The 16,850-nt window shown below is 42.6% G+C and overlaps 1 protein-coding gene across 1 annotated transcript in view; it reads left to right on the top strand.

Annotated features, from left to right (window-relative positions):
• TMC2 (transmembrane channel like 2) overlaps window positions 1-16,819 on the top strand; it is a 59,246-nt gene extending 42,427 nt beyond the window's left edge. The window contains exons 17-20 of the mRNA XM_006922015.2: window positions 3,206-3,331; window positions 6,206-6,284; window positions 6,856-6,973; window positions 9,539-16,819. Of these exons, the coding sequence (XP_006922077.1) occupies window positions 3,206-3,331; window positions 6,206-6,284; window positions 6,856-6,973; window positions 9,539-9,756 (541 nt within the window). The 3' untranslated portion in view covers window positions 9,757-16,819. The remainder of the gene's footprint in view (window positions 1-3,205; window positions 3,332-6,205; window positions 6,285-6,855; window positions 6,974-9,538) is intronic.
• The last annotated feature ends 31 nt before the right edge of the window (window positions 16,820-16,850 follow it).

Raw genomic sequence — 16,850 nt, 5'->3', positions numbered from 1 at the left:
CTCACAGCAGAATGTGATCTTGCTGAACAGGGGCTCAGACAGAAGGAAAAGTGGGGCTAGATCTACAGTGGAAGGACGTGCTGAGCTGTGGAAGACCTGGGACACTAGGCTGAAGAGAAAAATCACATGGTACAAGTGGTCAAAGCCTCTTTTGGCTTCTTCCTGAGCAGGTTTGGAGGACTGGGCTCTGGGTACAAATGCCAGTGCGCCTTTGCTCAGGCTGTCCCCGTCCCCAGGCAGGAGGTTAGTGGGTGGGCCTGTACCATGCCTGGCCATGGCCATCTGCCCCATGCTTACTTCATCTACTACCCTGAGAGGCCCTGACAGCCTACACCCAGGTAGCAGCAGAAGAGATCTATAATTGTAGCTCAGAAGGAAACATAGCTGCCACTTCTTTCCTATCACTCTTCTGATCAAAACTTACCAACAGATGGAACATTCAACCTTTAGATATTTTCACAGCTGTTTTCTCACTTACTTCAAGTTTTTATTCAAAGGTCACCTTTTCAGTGAGGCCTTCTCTGGAGACCCTAACTAAAATGTCCACTCATACACATACACTTCTTATCACTGTCTCTGCTTATCATTGCTCCTTTTCAACATCTAGCATGCCATTTCTTTTGCTTATTTATCTTATTTTGTTGTCTGTCTCCCCCGCCAGGACAGAAGCTCTATGAGGGTGTGATTTTTGCTTCCTTTTTCATTGCTTTATACTCGCTGTCTAGAAGAGAACACCTGGTTTATGGTCAATGCTCAAACTAGACTCTTCACCTCACAGAAATTCACTTTTACAGGGAGGGACTTAGGGTTTGGACCAGATCCAGACAGGCAACATAAATGAATCAGATGGCCAGCAATGCAGAGCGTATAGTTAAAAGGGTTGGTAATCTATAGCCTGTGGACCAAATCCAGACCACTACCTATTTTTGTAAATAAAATTTTATTGGAACACAGCCATGCCCTCTTGCTTACCTGTGATCTGTGGCTGCTGCTTGCTACAACAGCAGAATTGAGTAGTTCCAACAGAGACAATCTGGCTCACAGATTGTGGTGAGCTGAATATGGCTCCTAAAGATATCTAGGTTCTAATTTATGGAACCTGTGGGCATTAATTTATATAGCAAAAGGGCCTTTATCAGTGTGATTAGGTTAAGGATCTTGATCTATGGAGATTATTCAGGTGAGCCTAAATCACAAGTGTTTTTATAAGTGCTCTTATAAAAGCAGAAATAATGTGACTGTCTGTGGAAGCAGAAAGAGATTTGAAGATTCTATTCTGCTGGCTTTGAAGATGGATAAAGGAAGGTGCCATAAACCAAAGAATGCAAGGAACGAAGCTCTAGAGGCTGAGAAAAGGCACATTCTTCCCTAGAGCCTCACTCTGAAGGGAGAACAGCCCTGACAACACGTTGGTTTCAGCCCAGTGAAACCATTTGACTTTTGGCCTCCAGAATGGCAAGAGAATAGACATGTATTGTTTTAAAACACCAATGTGGTAATTTGTTACAGCAGGCTCTGAAAACTAAGATATCATCTAATACATCATGATCCAATGACAAAATAATCCAATCTGCTGTGACTTAAAAGCATAACATTTGAAGTTCACCTTACTTTCCTTGTTTTTACGTGATGGATATGCACTGGTAATAAAAGCAATTAATTAAATGCCATAATATGGTGATATGTATGGCACTTGAAATGCTGTCATGTTATCATTGCAATTTGTAGCATGCTATGCAACAGTGCTAAGCATTGCAATGGCCACAGATCGTATCTGACACAACTGTTTGTGTCTGCCATTATAGGACACAAACAACCATAGATAATGCATAAATAAATAGGCATGACTGTGTTCCAATAACACTTTACTTATAGACACTGAGGTTTGAATTTTATACTTCAATTTTTATGTGCCACAAAAATATTAGCCTTCTTTTGAAAAATTTTCAACCATTTAAAAACATAAAAACCATTCTTAGCTCTCATGCCATATAAAAGCAGGTGGCAAGCCAATTTGGTCCATGGATAATTACTTGCCAACTCCTGATCAACAACTATACATTAGAGAAAAATGAAGCTTCTAGCTGTGACATCTTGGGAGGCACTTATAATTTGACAGCCCCATACTTAATGTGTTATACAAATTCATAACAATATCCTGAGGCAAGTGCTATTATTATACTTATAATATTATGTTATACAGATGTGGAAACTAAGGCTGAGAATTTTTCAGTATCTTGACCAAAGATATCAAACCTCTGCATCATTGTCCAATAGAATTTTCTATATGATGAAAAAATTCCATCTCTGCTCTTCAGAGTAGCTACTAGCCACGTGACTATTGAGTACTTGAAATGTGTGACTAAGAAACTAAATATTTTATTTTACTTAGGTTTAATTTTATTTTTAATGGCCACATTGGACAGTACCACTCTAGTTGGAAGATCAAAGGTATGAATACAGGCAGAAAGAAAATAAATTGTCCACGGTGTCCTACAGTTAATAAATGGAGAAGCAAAAATTTGAACTGGGAATTTCAACCCCAAAGTCCACTTCTTGGCACCAAAACTACCAACCAAAAGCAAGCAGTGGCCAGTGATCTCTGGGCAGGCATTTGTGGAAGTCAGTCTACATAGTAGTTCTTAGGTATTCAAAGAAAATAAAAATTAGGGCTGTGAACTGACCAGGAAATTGTTATAAATTCATATAAAACATTGAGTATGGGACTGTCAAATTAAAAGTGCTCTCCAAAATGTCACAGTTAGAAATTTCATTTTTCTCTTATGTAAAATGTTGATCAGGGGTTGGCAATCCAATTTCCTGGAATTATAACCTGAAGACTAATTGTAAGTATTTTTGAGAGGCACCATGAGGTTGTCCATCAGCCTCTGGAGAACTGTTTCTATGCAGGGTTCCTAGAGGAAGCACTGTGATCATATTTTCTCCCATGAGAGTATAAGAAGATGAGGAAGATATTAGACACAGGACGTCAATGCAGTTTGAGAAGTTGTGAGGTACCAAGGACAGGAAGCTGGCAAGCCAGAGCACTGTCCTAGCTCTGATCCCTTACCAAAATGGCAGCCCCTCTTGGGGAACTTTTTACTTGCAGTCCATTTGGAGCAGAGCTCCGGCTCTTTCAGGAAAGCAGTGGTGAGTGACACCTTTGGACCTGCGGGGCCTGTAACGTATCCTCTCTTCTTTCCAGTGGGAAAAACAGAATGTACGACATCATCCAAGAGACAGTTGAAAACGATTTCCCAACCTTCCTGGGCAAGATCTTTGCTTTCCTCGCCAATCCAGGCCTGATCATTCCAGCCATCCTGCTGATGTTGTAAGTTAGCCAGGGCCCATGGCTCTGCCTCATGGGAACCTCCCCCTTGCAGTTGAGACTTCCTCAGCAGGTCCCTCCGTCACGCCCTCTTAGCGTGGATTGCCCGGAAGCAGATCCTGAGACAAAGATTCACATGCAAGTAGCTTATTGGGAGGGTGGTAGGGAAGACAGACAAAAGGAATAGAAAGGTGTTTTATTACCACTTGAAGACTTTAGTCCTGGAGAACTCTGGAAAATAGTGTGCTTCCAAGTTACCCTGCTCAAGGATGAGGGATCTGGGGCATTTGTGCCCAAAGTTGAGTACTACTGGGAGATGTGGGAGGGGAGAAGTATTGGTTCATTACCCAGCAATTTGGGTCAGCTGTGTTCCTGGGTGGAATGGTCTCTGTGGAGGGGGATGCAAGGGAAGCCTCTGGCACAGAGGTGAAGGTATTGGCAGTTGCAAGTCTTTCAGGGAGCACACTGAAAGACAGGGGCCAAGGACTATGAGTGAGTACTGACAGCATCTGCAACACCCTCCTAAACATTCACAAGAAATATCAAAGATCTCTGGGCTCTGAGTCTCTGCAAAAGCTGAGGGGCCGATGCAGTCTGTCCTTGGTTGGGCCCACGGGGCTTCTCTACAGAGCACCCTGTGCAGTGAAACATCACCATTCACCACTATCCCTCTCAAAGACTGAGAAATCCCTGAGGACAGTGGGTGGGTCTGATGATTTCTATATTCACAACAGCCTCATAGTAGGCAAACAATGAATGCTCAAGGAAGGAGGAAACTAAGAAGGAAAAGAAGGCGGGAAGCAAGTCCTAAATTTGAATTACTGTGATCAAAAATGTATTGTGAAAATTAGGTTTTTCCTTTATAAATACCTATTTGGACATGCTTTCTTCAAATTATGAAATATTCCTGACCTACAGAAAATTACGTGATCACAAGATTAAACAGGTGTTAACATTTGGCAATATTTGCTTCAGATCTGTCTCTCTTTTTAAGAGAAATAAAATGTTATACACTTCGAGCCCTACCCAATCCTTCTTCTTCCCTCTCCAAAGGTAACCACTATTTGGGTTAGTTTTAATCATTTCCATGCATATTTTGGTACTTTTATCACGTGTATGTACTATTATTTTTGAGTTTTAAACTTTGGTTCATACTACATAGCTTTCTTTATTCAACAGTGTTTGGGGGACTTACCATGTGGCTATGTGAGCACAGATTTTAATGCCTCTATTGTGTTTCATTGTATGAATGAATAAATTAGTTTATTTGTTTCTCTGCACAGACCTAGTTAGGTTGTTTCCACTTTTTTGCTATTGTTAATGCGCTCCTTATATATGTCCTCTTGTGCAAATGTGAGTCTCTCTTAGACTTCTAGAAGTAGAACTGCTGGATCATAGGTATGTGTTTCTTTATTCTTTTTAGCTAGTGCTTGAATTACTCTCTCCAAAGTAGGTATATTTCCTCACATCCTCAATTTCAAACATCCTCCACTTCTAGTCTTGGCATGAGAGAGGGCTGACATGATATGACAACCTGGACTGCGCTGTGACCACATGAGAAAATTCTGGAACCCATACACCAAACCTGACCCTTGCAGGCAGTGAGGGGAAATACTAAATTTGGAAACAGCTTCAAGGCCAACACAACCACCCATAAGCACTTTATCTTCTCTGACCTGTAGTTCCTCCCTAATTAATGGTTGTTAATTAGGAAAGAGGGCAAGGCATGGGGCAGAGTAAGTACCAAAACAGATTGTGGTCCTTTTGCCTGTCCTCTCTTCACTCTTCACTCCTCTTTTCACCCACAGTCCTCTGAGTCTTTGTTTCGAGGTTCACATGACAGCCTCTGACCCACACTCTGCCCCAAAGACAGTATGATTCCTCTTCTCTGTATGCAGAGAACTTGTAGACACTGAAGTGGGTATGGGTGGCCCCATCCCGGGGGGAAGGCTCAGAAGAGTAGCTAAGGCTTGAAATTCATGGAGAAAAGTGACAATTAGGATGAACCTAAAAAGCTCCCAGGCAACAGGCTAGCAGAACAGCTAATCCAAGTAGCACCCTGGCTTTTGTGACCCCTCAGTTCACAAGTGATACAGTCCAGGTCGTAGCCCAGAGTGTAGGTCCTGTAAAAGAGCAACTACAGCCTCAAAGGACACCCAGTCAGCTAGTAGGGGCTGGACTCTGAAAGTCACCAGCCCAGGACAGACATTCCCTTCAGTGCACCCTGAGCAAGGAACCTCCAGGGCGTCTGCAGTTGTGTTTCTACGCAAACTTGGAGCAGGTACTTAGCACCTTTGATTCTCTGAGCACTTGAAGATTGTGAAAAGAGCTTTAGCTTCAAATGTGGACTCTGAGGAATACCAAAGATGAGGTGACTTTGGACAAATTATTTAACCTCTCTGAATTCCAGGATACTGATCCGTAAAGATGGGAGTCATCATTTCTACTTCATGGAGTTCCATCAAAACCAGTCAGGTGTGAGGTGCAACGCACATGGCACAGAGCCTGGCACAGGGCAGGTGCCCAGGAAATACAGTTTCTTGTGCAGACAAGAAACCCTGCCACTCCCCCACCTCTTTAGATTTCCCAGAAGAGGGATGATTGATTCCCTAAGCCAACCTTTATCAAGCACTCTGAGATCTAGAAATGCGTAGGTCATGTCCACGTTCAATCAAAGAGAGCTAGCGAGCGGGGATGTTCTGGACCTTCTCCACATTAAGTGGGGAACTTGGGACGGTAGGATCTCACTCCACCCATTCCAGAGGCAAAAGCCTTGGCACCGATTCCAGGAAGCATGCCTTGATTTCTCCAGAAGGGCATCCAGCTCATCATTTTCCAAGATTGCAGTACCACAGGAGGCATGCTTCTTTCTTGCAGCCTGGCCATCTACTACCTGAACTCAGTTTCCAAAAGCCTTTCCCGAGCTAATGCCCAACTGAGGAAGAAAATCCAAGCGGTGAGTCCATCACAAGCTTTATTCTGGAAAGTAAAAGATGTCATGTTTTTGTTTTTTGCTAATTTTCTCTGTGAACCCAGTTGTATACTCTAAATGGCCTTCTAAAGCAAATTCAAAAATATGTGTAATAGGAAGCAGCCACGTGAGATTCTACAGCATGCATTTATATCCTGAGGCTATTTGGGGTCTGCTCTTCCAGCCCCCACCCCGCCCCCTACACTCCATAGATGGGGGACCCAACTTAGGCCATCTTCCTTGCTTCCTCGATGCCTCTCCCCCCACTTCCTTATCTTACAAGGCTCCTGCCCAGATAAAGAAAACCATTGAACTAGAGGAATGGAAAGCTTCTGTCCCCATCCCTCCCTCCCTGGGCCAGATGCTCCTTCAAATACTGTGCAAACCTGAGTCTCAGGCTGCTGCTGCCCTGGCCAGTCAGTCATGAGGACTAACAACAGGCCATTTAAGGTAGTTCCCAAGAACTGAAGACAGAGTCCTTGCCTTCTAGATCTCACCATCCTGAGCCTCACACCCATTTCCCTGGCCAGGACCAACTGCTAATATTTTCCTGCAGCTCCGTGAAGTTGAGAAGAGCCACAAATCTGTCAAAGGCAGAGCCACAGCCAGAGATTCAGAGGACACAGCTAAAGGCAGCTCCAAAAATGCCACCCAGCTTCAACTCACCAAAGCAGGTAAATTCTATTTCATGACAACTACTTCCTACAAGGCCACATGGAAAGGTGTAAGAACCTATGTTGTTAAATCAGGCAGATCTGAGATTAGAATAGATTCAGATGATTATTGGCTGTATAAAGCTGGGCCAGTTAAAATAAGGATAAATCATAGCGTGTAAAGTGCTTTACAGAATTCCTGGCACAAAGAAAGGACCAATGAATATGAGCTGGGAGGAGGAGGTACAAGAGTCTCTGTAAAGTGGGGAAATACCACCACTTGTCCTGCAAGGTTGTCTCACTCATTTCTATCCTCCAAGTCTCTCATGACATTGTCTGTGGTGATTGTTCTTCTTTAGGATTTTGGCTTCTTCACTTTCTCTTCTGGGTCTGTCAGTTCCCATGTCATAACCACTTAATGCCTGGCTACTAAATGCAATGTAGGAGCACTATTGGTGTCCCACCCCAACCTCTTTAAGATGCTCGACGTGCTGGCTGACATGGATCACAGCTACCTGGGGTTGGGGGAGGTATTGTTTTCTATGTTGTTTTGAATTATTTCTTTAGGAGAAGGAATAGGGAGATTTACACATAGCAGCTGCTACATATTTGTATTCGCTTTAAAAAGAAAAGCACTGGAATATCTAAATTAAAAGGATGAGAAATGGCCACATACATTCCAAAGAAAGTGTCACAGGGCTTTGAAGGGGACTAATCAAAAACCATCTCCACCTTGAGAGTGAGGAAAGGTCAAATTGAAAGAGACCATCTCTGAGGTGATCTCATTTTCCAAGAATTGTCCCTGCTTTAAAATTAAAGTGTCAGGATGCTGGGATTTTGGCCTTTGGTGTAAGAATTGAACAAGATGCACAAGAAATGGCTGATAGTTTAGGAGTTAGAATTTTTAGTGCAGAAATTATTTATCATTTATTTGATGCCTTTACAACAAACATATAGGCAAGACTACAAGAAACAGAAACAAGAATTTAAACACATAGCAGTATTTCTCTGCAACATGAAAATCCTCCATCAGTTTATTTTCAACTCTCGAGATCCACCAGTGAAAGGAATGACTGTGGAAAGTCAGGAGGAACAAGGGCCACCAGTGTACATCCCTAGCAAACATCTTGTTGATATTGGAATAGTAACAAGCTGCTGATAAGGTAATAAGTAAACAAGTGGATGTTGCAAAAAGAGGACAAAAGTCTGTCAAAATAGAACTCATCCCTGGTGAGTCTCCCAAAATGTATGGAAGATGTTTGGAAGCTAAACCCATTCTTGTCAGTAATATAAGCCAGCAGTCCATTGACAGCCTCAAAGACTGGTTCACAGACGAAATGCGTAAGAGTGACTGGCAGCTCATTGTGGAGCTGAGGAAACTATTTGAAATCACCTAATTTTCCACACATTTCAAGAAATGGAGTAAATGCAATATTTTGTTGTAATTACCAACAAAACAAAAAATGGAACGGACATCTTTGGATGCTGATGGACTTAGGGTATGGAAGGAAAAATAGGTGTATAAAATGTTTTCTGTGAGAAACCAAGAAACTTACACTGGTTTGACAGTGGTCAGTTCACGTCCCCAGAGTCCCAACGTACCTGTCCACCTTACCCACTCCTTTCTCTGCTTTCTTTACTGGCTGCTGTTTTAAAGTCTGCCCTTCTCCAAATTTGTTTTTATTACAGATCTAAAGCTCTTTCAGTTGTATACTGATTAATCAGTACTGCAGTATTTGATTTTTTAAGTGAAAGTGTTATCCAAACACATCAGTGGGACTAAGTACAGGGGAGAGCTTAGGAAGATGGTCGACATTTAACCTGGAAAATTCCAATAGCCTCTATTGCTGCCCTCACTTTGCTCCTCTTCTTGAAGGTGAATACTTCAAGAACCTCAAACAGCTAATGGCTCAAACACAATAAAAGTTTACTTTTCATGCAATATTAGTCCAAATTGGGTGTTTCTACCTGATGGTCACTTTCTTCCCAAGTGATGATCCTGGTTCCTTCCATCCTGTGACTCTGCCTGCATCAAACTAGTGCAAGGAGAATTGTCTAGAGGACAACCTGGAAGTGATATACATCAGAGCCTGGACTTCTGTCATGGGCCACATCCATCCACAGTGGGAATTTAGTCAATTCCTATGTCCCAGGAACTGGGTTTGAAGAACAAGACAGTAATTGCCCCTAATTTGGAGTAAGGGGAGGGGTTAAGAAGTAAGTTAAAAAGCTAAAAATTGGATCTGATCGCAGTTTACACAGCCCCTTCCATCGTCATATTAGACCCTGGCAGCCACCTGTGAGGCTGTTATTATTGTCCCAATTTTATACCCAAGAAAACCTAGGCTCAGAGAATCAAGCTTAAGGCTAGCATTCAAAATCTAGTTCTCCAAGACCATATTTCTGCAGCAAATCCGTTCACACAGTGTCCCCAGATGCCTGAGGGTGATCTGACCTTTCTCATATCACTGAATAGGACTGAAATCTACGTACAGAGCAGGGCAGCTCCAGAGGGCTCCAGTTCAATACTAGGAAACTGTAGCAAATTCTCCCACATCCTCATTCTTGTTTTGGTTCTTTTTACAGGTACCACGCCTCACTCTACCAGCCAAAGCCAGACCCTGGACAAGAAGGCTCAGGGCCCTGGGACCTGCAGTTCTGCTAGCAGGACCATGCTGCCTGCCTCCAGGCACCTCCCTATATCTCAGCCGCCTGGCATCAGATCAGATTCTGGCCAACCCCAGCCTCAGACTCATCCTGGAAGATCCGCTTCTAGAAAGAGTACCCAGAGACCTCCCCAGTGACAGCTGGGACTCACAGGAGCGCCATCTAGGGGCTGGTCCTCGGGCCCCACCACCTCACACACCCAAATTGGTATTCTCTCTTCCTCTCTCCTCTCACACACGCACATTTTCTCTCCTTTTTCTGAACATGGGAAGTTTGATTACTTAATCTCAGGCCCTTGTAGTTACAAAAAGGAGAGGAAAATGGTTTCGTCTGCCCTTTAGGGGAGCTGAGCCATCTGCTACCCCATAACCATCCTTCCCAGTATCTTGATTCAGGTAGCTCTGGACTTTGCATTCATGGTGGTTTCCCTTGTCTCCAGACTATGAAAGGAGGGGTCAAGGCCACGACCACTAGCATAAGACTTTTTTTCACGGCACCCATGTTGGGACATAGGTTTCTGCCAGCTCCACCAACCAGGAGGGTGCAGAGGTGCCCACATTCCTGACTATCCCCTCTATCCAAAGGAAGTGAGGTAGTTAAAATAAAGGTACAAGAAGCTACCGAAAATAAAAGTAAATGAACCAAAGTCCAGCTATGGTGAGTGGAAAGATGGTGATACCCAGTCTAAGCCCAGTCAGGACCCAGTCTGAGGCAAGCTGGTGCCTTTAAGCACCAAGAATGCACTGGAGCCCTCCTAGCAGCAAGGCAAGGAAGGAGCAGTGAGTAGCCTAGTTCTTCTTATCTGATTGAAAGAAACTTAAAAGATTGCCCAAGGCAGAAATATCTTTCTCATGCACCAAATTCTAAAGGAATTTGATAGCCTGCTTATTGTATAAGGGACTTGAAGGTGGTTTCTTTGAGTTTTGTAAAGGGTGCAATGCAAAGCCTTGTCTCTGGTGGTTCTATGTTCACCTAGTGTCATGTGTGGCTCTATACAGAATGACTCCTAGGGGGCATAAGCTGGGAAGGCCAGACCATTGAGAGGCCTTGCCAACAAGGGCAAAGGCTTAGCACGGTCACAGTCCAGGACCCTTCCACTGCCCAGGTACCTTGTAGGCAGTTCCCCCCTTTCCTCTACCCCATGCTCCCAGACCCAGGTGAACATGTGGCTTCGAGATCAAGGGATCATCTCACCAATGTCTCTGAGTGTTCTGAAGGGAATCCTCTCCCTCAGTCACCACCAAGCCATGTCCCCAGAGGTTCTCAGGAGAATTCCTCACATCCTGGAAGTCAAGCAAAGTCTTGGTAGAGATTTTATAGAGATTTCATAAGCTATACAGTTAGGATAATTTCCAACTTCCCTTCCAATTCTTTCTCCTTCCTGACCCAGCACCAAAACTTCACACAACCTGGATGGAATGGGAATGGGGACATGTGACTGAGAGAAATGATAAATTATTTCACCCCTGTCCAGATCCAGGCAAGGCTAAAGATGAGGCTGATGCCTCATCTCCATGGAATGGAGATCCAAACCCAAATCCAAAAATGTTTGTCTATTATATGCCTTCTTCTGGAAGGACACACCCATAGCCCTGAGCTAACCTGAGACCTGGACCAGGAGATCTAACCCAGCTAATTAGGGCTGGAAGGCCCAAAGATGGCCACCACACCGATGGTTGGCCTTCAAGTTATCCTGCCTGAGAATATTGCCAGCCCCTGGGGAAGCGAACAAGAGGCCTGAGTCACCAGCCTCCTAGTGATCACTGTCAGGTTTCTGATGGCTATCAATACACCTAAACATCTACCATAAACACAAATTATCCTGTTCTGATGAGGCATAATTTTATGTGAGGGAATTTATTTGCTATCTATTGCTGCACAACAAATTGTTCCCCAAACTTAATAGCTTAAAAAAATAAACATTATTATCTCATACAGTGTCTGTGGGTCAAGAATTTGAGAGTGGCTTTACTGGGCAGTTCTGATTCTGGATAGCACAGTCAAGATCTCAGGCAGGGCAACAGCCATTGGAAGACCTGACTGGGGCTGGAAGATCTGTTTGCAGGATGGCGCACACATATAGCTATTAGCGAAAGGCTTTGCATCCTTGCTGGCTAACAGGAGACTTTGATTACTACCCATGCGAACCTCTCCATAGGGCTGATGGGGTGTCCTCACAACATAGCCACTAGTTTCCCCTAGAGCAAGTGATCCGAGAGAGAGAGCAAGAAGGAAATCACAATGCCTTCTCTAACCTAGTTTCAGAAGTTACACCATTTATTCTACCACTTTCTACTCATTAGAAGTGAGTCACTAAGTCTAGCACATACTCAAAAGGAAGATTAGGCTGTATCTCTTGAAGGGGGTGTTTATCAAAGAATTTTTGACATATTTTAACAGATTTCCTAATTCAAATAGTTACAAAACCTCTATCAAGAAAACTGTAAAGTTTTTATAAGAGACATCCATCAGAGGATTAGTTAATGGTGACTTCTGGGATCCTGAAGCAAGGAAACTTCTGGTGAGCTAGGGAGATGGGTAGAGGAGGAAAGCACAGGTAAGAGAGGAAGGGTGTTGATGTGGTATGGCTTTATAGCCGGGTCATATTAGATTACCATCTCTGCATTCTCCAGTTTGATCTTCCAGGTCATTCCATCTCATAACTTCACTATTTAGCCTGTCCAGGGGCCATCAGGGATGAAGAACATCTTCCTTCCTTCTCTTTCCTTCCTTCTGTCCTTTCTTCCTCCCTTTCTCCCTCCCTCTGCCTCCCTTCTCTTTCTCTCTTTCCTCAGTTTTCCTAAGAATGATTTGAACTAGAAAGTCTATTTAACAATTTATCCAGAGAATTACGGCTAGTGTCTTACTGATATTACCCTAGTTTGTCTGTGTATTACTTACTAAGCGGAAATAAAACAGACACTATTTTATCTGTCAGAAGCTATTTTTGCAGGAAGATCCTTTCATTTCTAATAATCTATATGCTCAATGTCCATAAAGAGCTCCATTTCACACAGAATCACATAAGTAGGAACACACTTTTGGTGAAGATCAAAGGGGTCACCTGATCTCCCCATGACTGGCACATTTACAGAAACTGGGGAGCGATGCACCAGCCAGTAGGGGAACCAGGGCAGGGTACCAATAGCATCCACCACTACACTGGTGATCCTTAATTCAGTAGTCACTTCAGATATGCTCTGTAGAGCCCCACCCACAGCTGGGGCACCAAAGTCCCTCATGCTCTGTAAGGAACAATAAGAAATAAACCAGCCATGCAGAAAGGGACATTTGTCTCTCTTGATTTTGGCATAAGTGGAGAAAAATTCTCCCTTGAGAACTGATATCCACAAGACAGCCCTCAGACAGAGAACTGAATTTCCCATACCAACTGTAGGCTCAAAAAACTCAAATGGAAATTTTTAATTTAAAGTGATCTTAGTTAATAGTACCTCCAAGAAAATGGGGTGGGGGGGTGGATAGGAGGAAACAAACAAACAAACAAACAAACAAATAGAAAGGATGGAAGGGGACAGAAATCAAATATATTGGGAATCAAAATAAATGCAAATGGACAAAACCATCCAGGTAGAAAACAAAAATCAGATGAACATTTAAAAAATCCACATGCTATTTCCAAGAGATACCTTTAAAACCTAAGGATAGGATGGTAGGGACTTTATCCCTTTGGTTTCTAGGGAACAAAAACTTAAATACAATCTCAAGGGCAAAATCACCAGGTGTGGGAGTACAATCCAGTTTTGTATGCTGGGCTTGTTTCTGAGTGCTGAGAATTTCTATTAAAGATAGCTGTCTGCAGTACTATGCCAGATAATTTATTCTTCAATGCAGTATTAGGTTGGAAAATGTAAAGAAAGGCCCAAGATCATGGTTGGGGCACATGAGGTATATAGAGCATACAAGTATCTCCACCACCAAACCATGTCTGGAAAATGAGTCCTATAAACACAACCTCCAAATTCTGTTATGAAGATTCAACAAGTTGACACATGTAAGACTTATGCTAAGTGATCAATAAATTACAGATATTATCACAGGCATGGATAAGATTAAATATCCTCAGGCTCAGGTTATGAATACAAACATCATCAACTAAACAAAACTTTTATCCTATAATCCTAATCAACTCTGGGCTTCAGAGTCATAACCAAAATAATGACTGTGGTTAGCTGTGTCCAAAAAAGTCAAGGAATGCTGGGCTAGATGGTCTTCCTCGGATGCTTTTCACTCCTTTGTGTCTATGGAAAGAAATGTTGCATATATGTGTAACTCATTACCAAAGACTGTTGTTGCATGGTTTCTTTCAACATTTGAGAAAAAGGCTAAGGAATTGTTAGGAGCCCTTCCAATTTGATGGGGTTTTTCTCATTCGCTAAATGAGGGTCAAGTGCCACCATCTTTTGGTTGTTTCATGCAATTTCTTTTCCTGAAGCTCTCCCTAGTCACTGGAATTTAAACAGTCATGTTCAGTTTAACATCAGGAATATGTTCTGAGATATGCATCATTAGGAAATTTTGTTGTGCAAACACCACAGAGTGCACTTACACAAACCTAGATGGTATAGCCTGCTACACACCTAGGTTATATGGCATACCACCACCGCATATAAGGTCTGTCCTTATGTGGCACATGACTGTAGCACATTCCATTTCCATAGGTCTCCATTAGTGTTGCCCATTGTATAGAGTAAAAACTCTGAGTTAATTTACATCAAAATGTCAGAGTAAGCCATAGACTGAACTAAATAAAAGAGGAACAGATGCTACAGTGTACGATCCTTCTCAATGGGTAAATATCCTATCTATAAAGAAAAGGCCCCAAGTGCCATGTGGCTTTAAAGCTTGCATCTGGAACATTCCTGGGAAACCCAAAGCACCCTCTCAGCCCTGCTGCCCATGCAGGACATTTTCTCAGCTGGAAGTTTTTGAGAAATCTATCTTGCACATCATCTCCAAACTAATCTCCAAACACTGCTTGATGGTGAATAAGAGTCTTATCAGACCCAAGCCAGTCATCTTGGCCTTCACTCAAGGCTTATGTTCTAGATTTTATGTACTAGATCCTTCAATCTTCTATCCAACTACTGACCAGAATGAATCTTAGACCTCTAGCAGGTTCTTCTCTTGCTTCTGGCTTTTGCTTCTACTTTCTTTCCTTCCTCCGTTAATGACTTACACATTCTTCCATAAATACGGAATTGAAGTATTCTGGCAATGCTAAGTCTTCCTCAGGAGCTCTGGCCCCCCAAATTGTCTTCCAGTTAGCCTTCCCTACTATTGCATTTCAGCACTTGGTTATGTTCAATCTCCCAGGATTATAAAGTCTCTGAAGTCAGAGGTTAAAGGTTAGTTTTCCATTGTTTTCATTATTCCCCCAGATCTCTGCATTGCTTACTCCCTTGCTTAAGGATCTCTGCTCAAATGTCACCTCTTCACTGAGGGCCTCTATAAAATAGAGTGCACCATTCCTTAACACTTACCAACACCTGATGCACGACATAGTTATTTGATTTTCCATTTCACCCCAGAATGTAAACTTGGTGACTTGGTTTGCTTACTACTGTATCCCTGCACCTAAAGATACCTGGTATACAATAGGCATTTGAATAGAACTGAGTAAAGCAGTTGGCCCTCCCAAATGTGGGTGGGCATCACCCAATCCTTCAACTGCCAGAACAAAAGGTAAAGGAAGGGCAAATTAGTTCTATTTCTGTTTGAGATGAGACATCCATCTTCTCCTCTTCTTGGACATTGGTGCTCCTGGTTCTCATGCTTTCAGACTCAGATACAGATTTATCTAACCAAATACAACTGTGGTTAGCTTTCAGTTCAGTGATTCTCGGGCTTTTTGTATTTAATCCACAGAAATGTGTTTATATGATTTATATACATATATACTAGATATGTGTGCATATATATTTTTACATGCATGTGTATATTTATATACACATGTATATGTGTTTAGCTGAGACAAAAGGTTTACAAATCAATACCTCATTCTCTGTGTGACAATTATTTCCTATTCATGTTTTTTTAATGCTGGCCAAGAAAGTCTAAATTAATTCTGCAATCCATTAATGGATTCGACTTCTTAAAAACCTCTACCTTAGTAGATAAGCACCGGTAACCCCAGGAATATTTAGGATCAAAGTCATAGCATTAATACTCTCCATTACATTTTGGAACTATCTATTTACTTTGGTATTTATGTTTTGGAGAATTTAATAATAATTATTTTTGCAACTCCATTTGAAAATGTGAAATGGAGTAACTAATTCAAATTCATGATTGTAAGTGGATATATGTAACAATTTAACCACGTTTGCAAGTACTATTGAGATTATGAGATTTTAAGGTTTATCAACCACATTTTTAAGTTTACATTTTAGGTTTTAAGAGTGGGCTCAGTACTTGGATTTTGTCAAGTAACTGAATTGTTTAAGAAGAAAATAAATTAAATTTATAAATATACTTTAGTTATGAGAATTTAAGTTATAAAAATCCCCAAAGATTTTTTAAAAATTTACAGCATATATACCACTTTAGGGTAAAGTTTTAATATTATTAAAGCAAAGGTAATTCCTAGAGTCCCCTGAGTGTAGAAAAGCCACTCTCGTGCATAGGGCAGCAGCTCCAATTCACTTTGAGCTAACTGGGTGTTAATTTAAAAGCTTTTCAAAAGGGTGAGCAACACGTGGTCCCCCAAGAGGAGCTGGGTTCTGCTCAAGGGGAACAGGAAATCGACCTGGGAAGAGGTGGAATCGTCTTTCCCACTTTATCGCCTGTCACGTCATTTTAAAAAAATAATAGGTAAAAGACAATTTAAAAGCACTAAACCAGCCACGAGGAGTGACGTTTTCTCAGGGTCTGCGCGCCCCAGACCCTGCTTCTGCCCGGGTGAGGAAGAAATGGTGCGCAGCCCACCAGGCTCTGGAAGGCGGGCACAAGAGGGTCCTGGGGGTAGTGGGGTGCAAGGTCACCCGCGCTGCGGAAAGCGGGGTCCACAAGTTTCTGCTTGGGCACGCAGACCGGATTTCACCTTAGCTCTACGGCCCGTAATTTATATGATGAACCCATGAGGGCCTGCACTATTACCAGAAAAGCGTTTTTCCAAACCGTTTTTGCAGCCTGCAGTGACCCAGCAGCGGCCCGCGCGCCCTGGGAAACAGCGTCTGCCCACGCCGCAGCAATAGCCGGAAAAGAACCGCTT

This window comes from Pteropus alecto, unplaced genomic scaffold (genome assembly GCF_000325575.1).
Source record: "Pteropus alecto unplaced genomic scaffold, ASM32557v1 scaffold45, whole genome shotgun sequence".
Lineage (NCBI taxonomy): Eukaryota > Metazoa > Chordata > Mammalia > Chiroptera > Pteropodidae > Pteropus > Pteropus alecto.
This window is presented reverse-complemented; position numbering and strand designations above follow the sequence as displayed.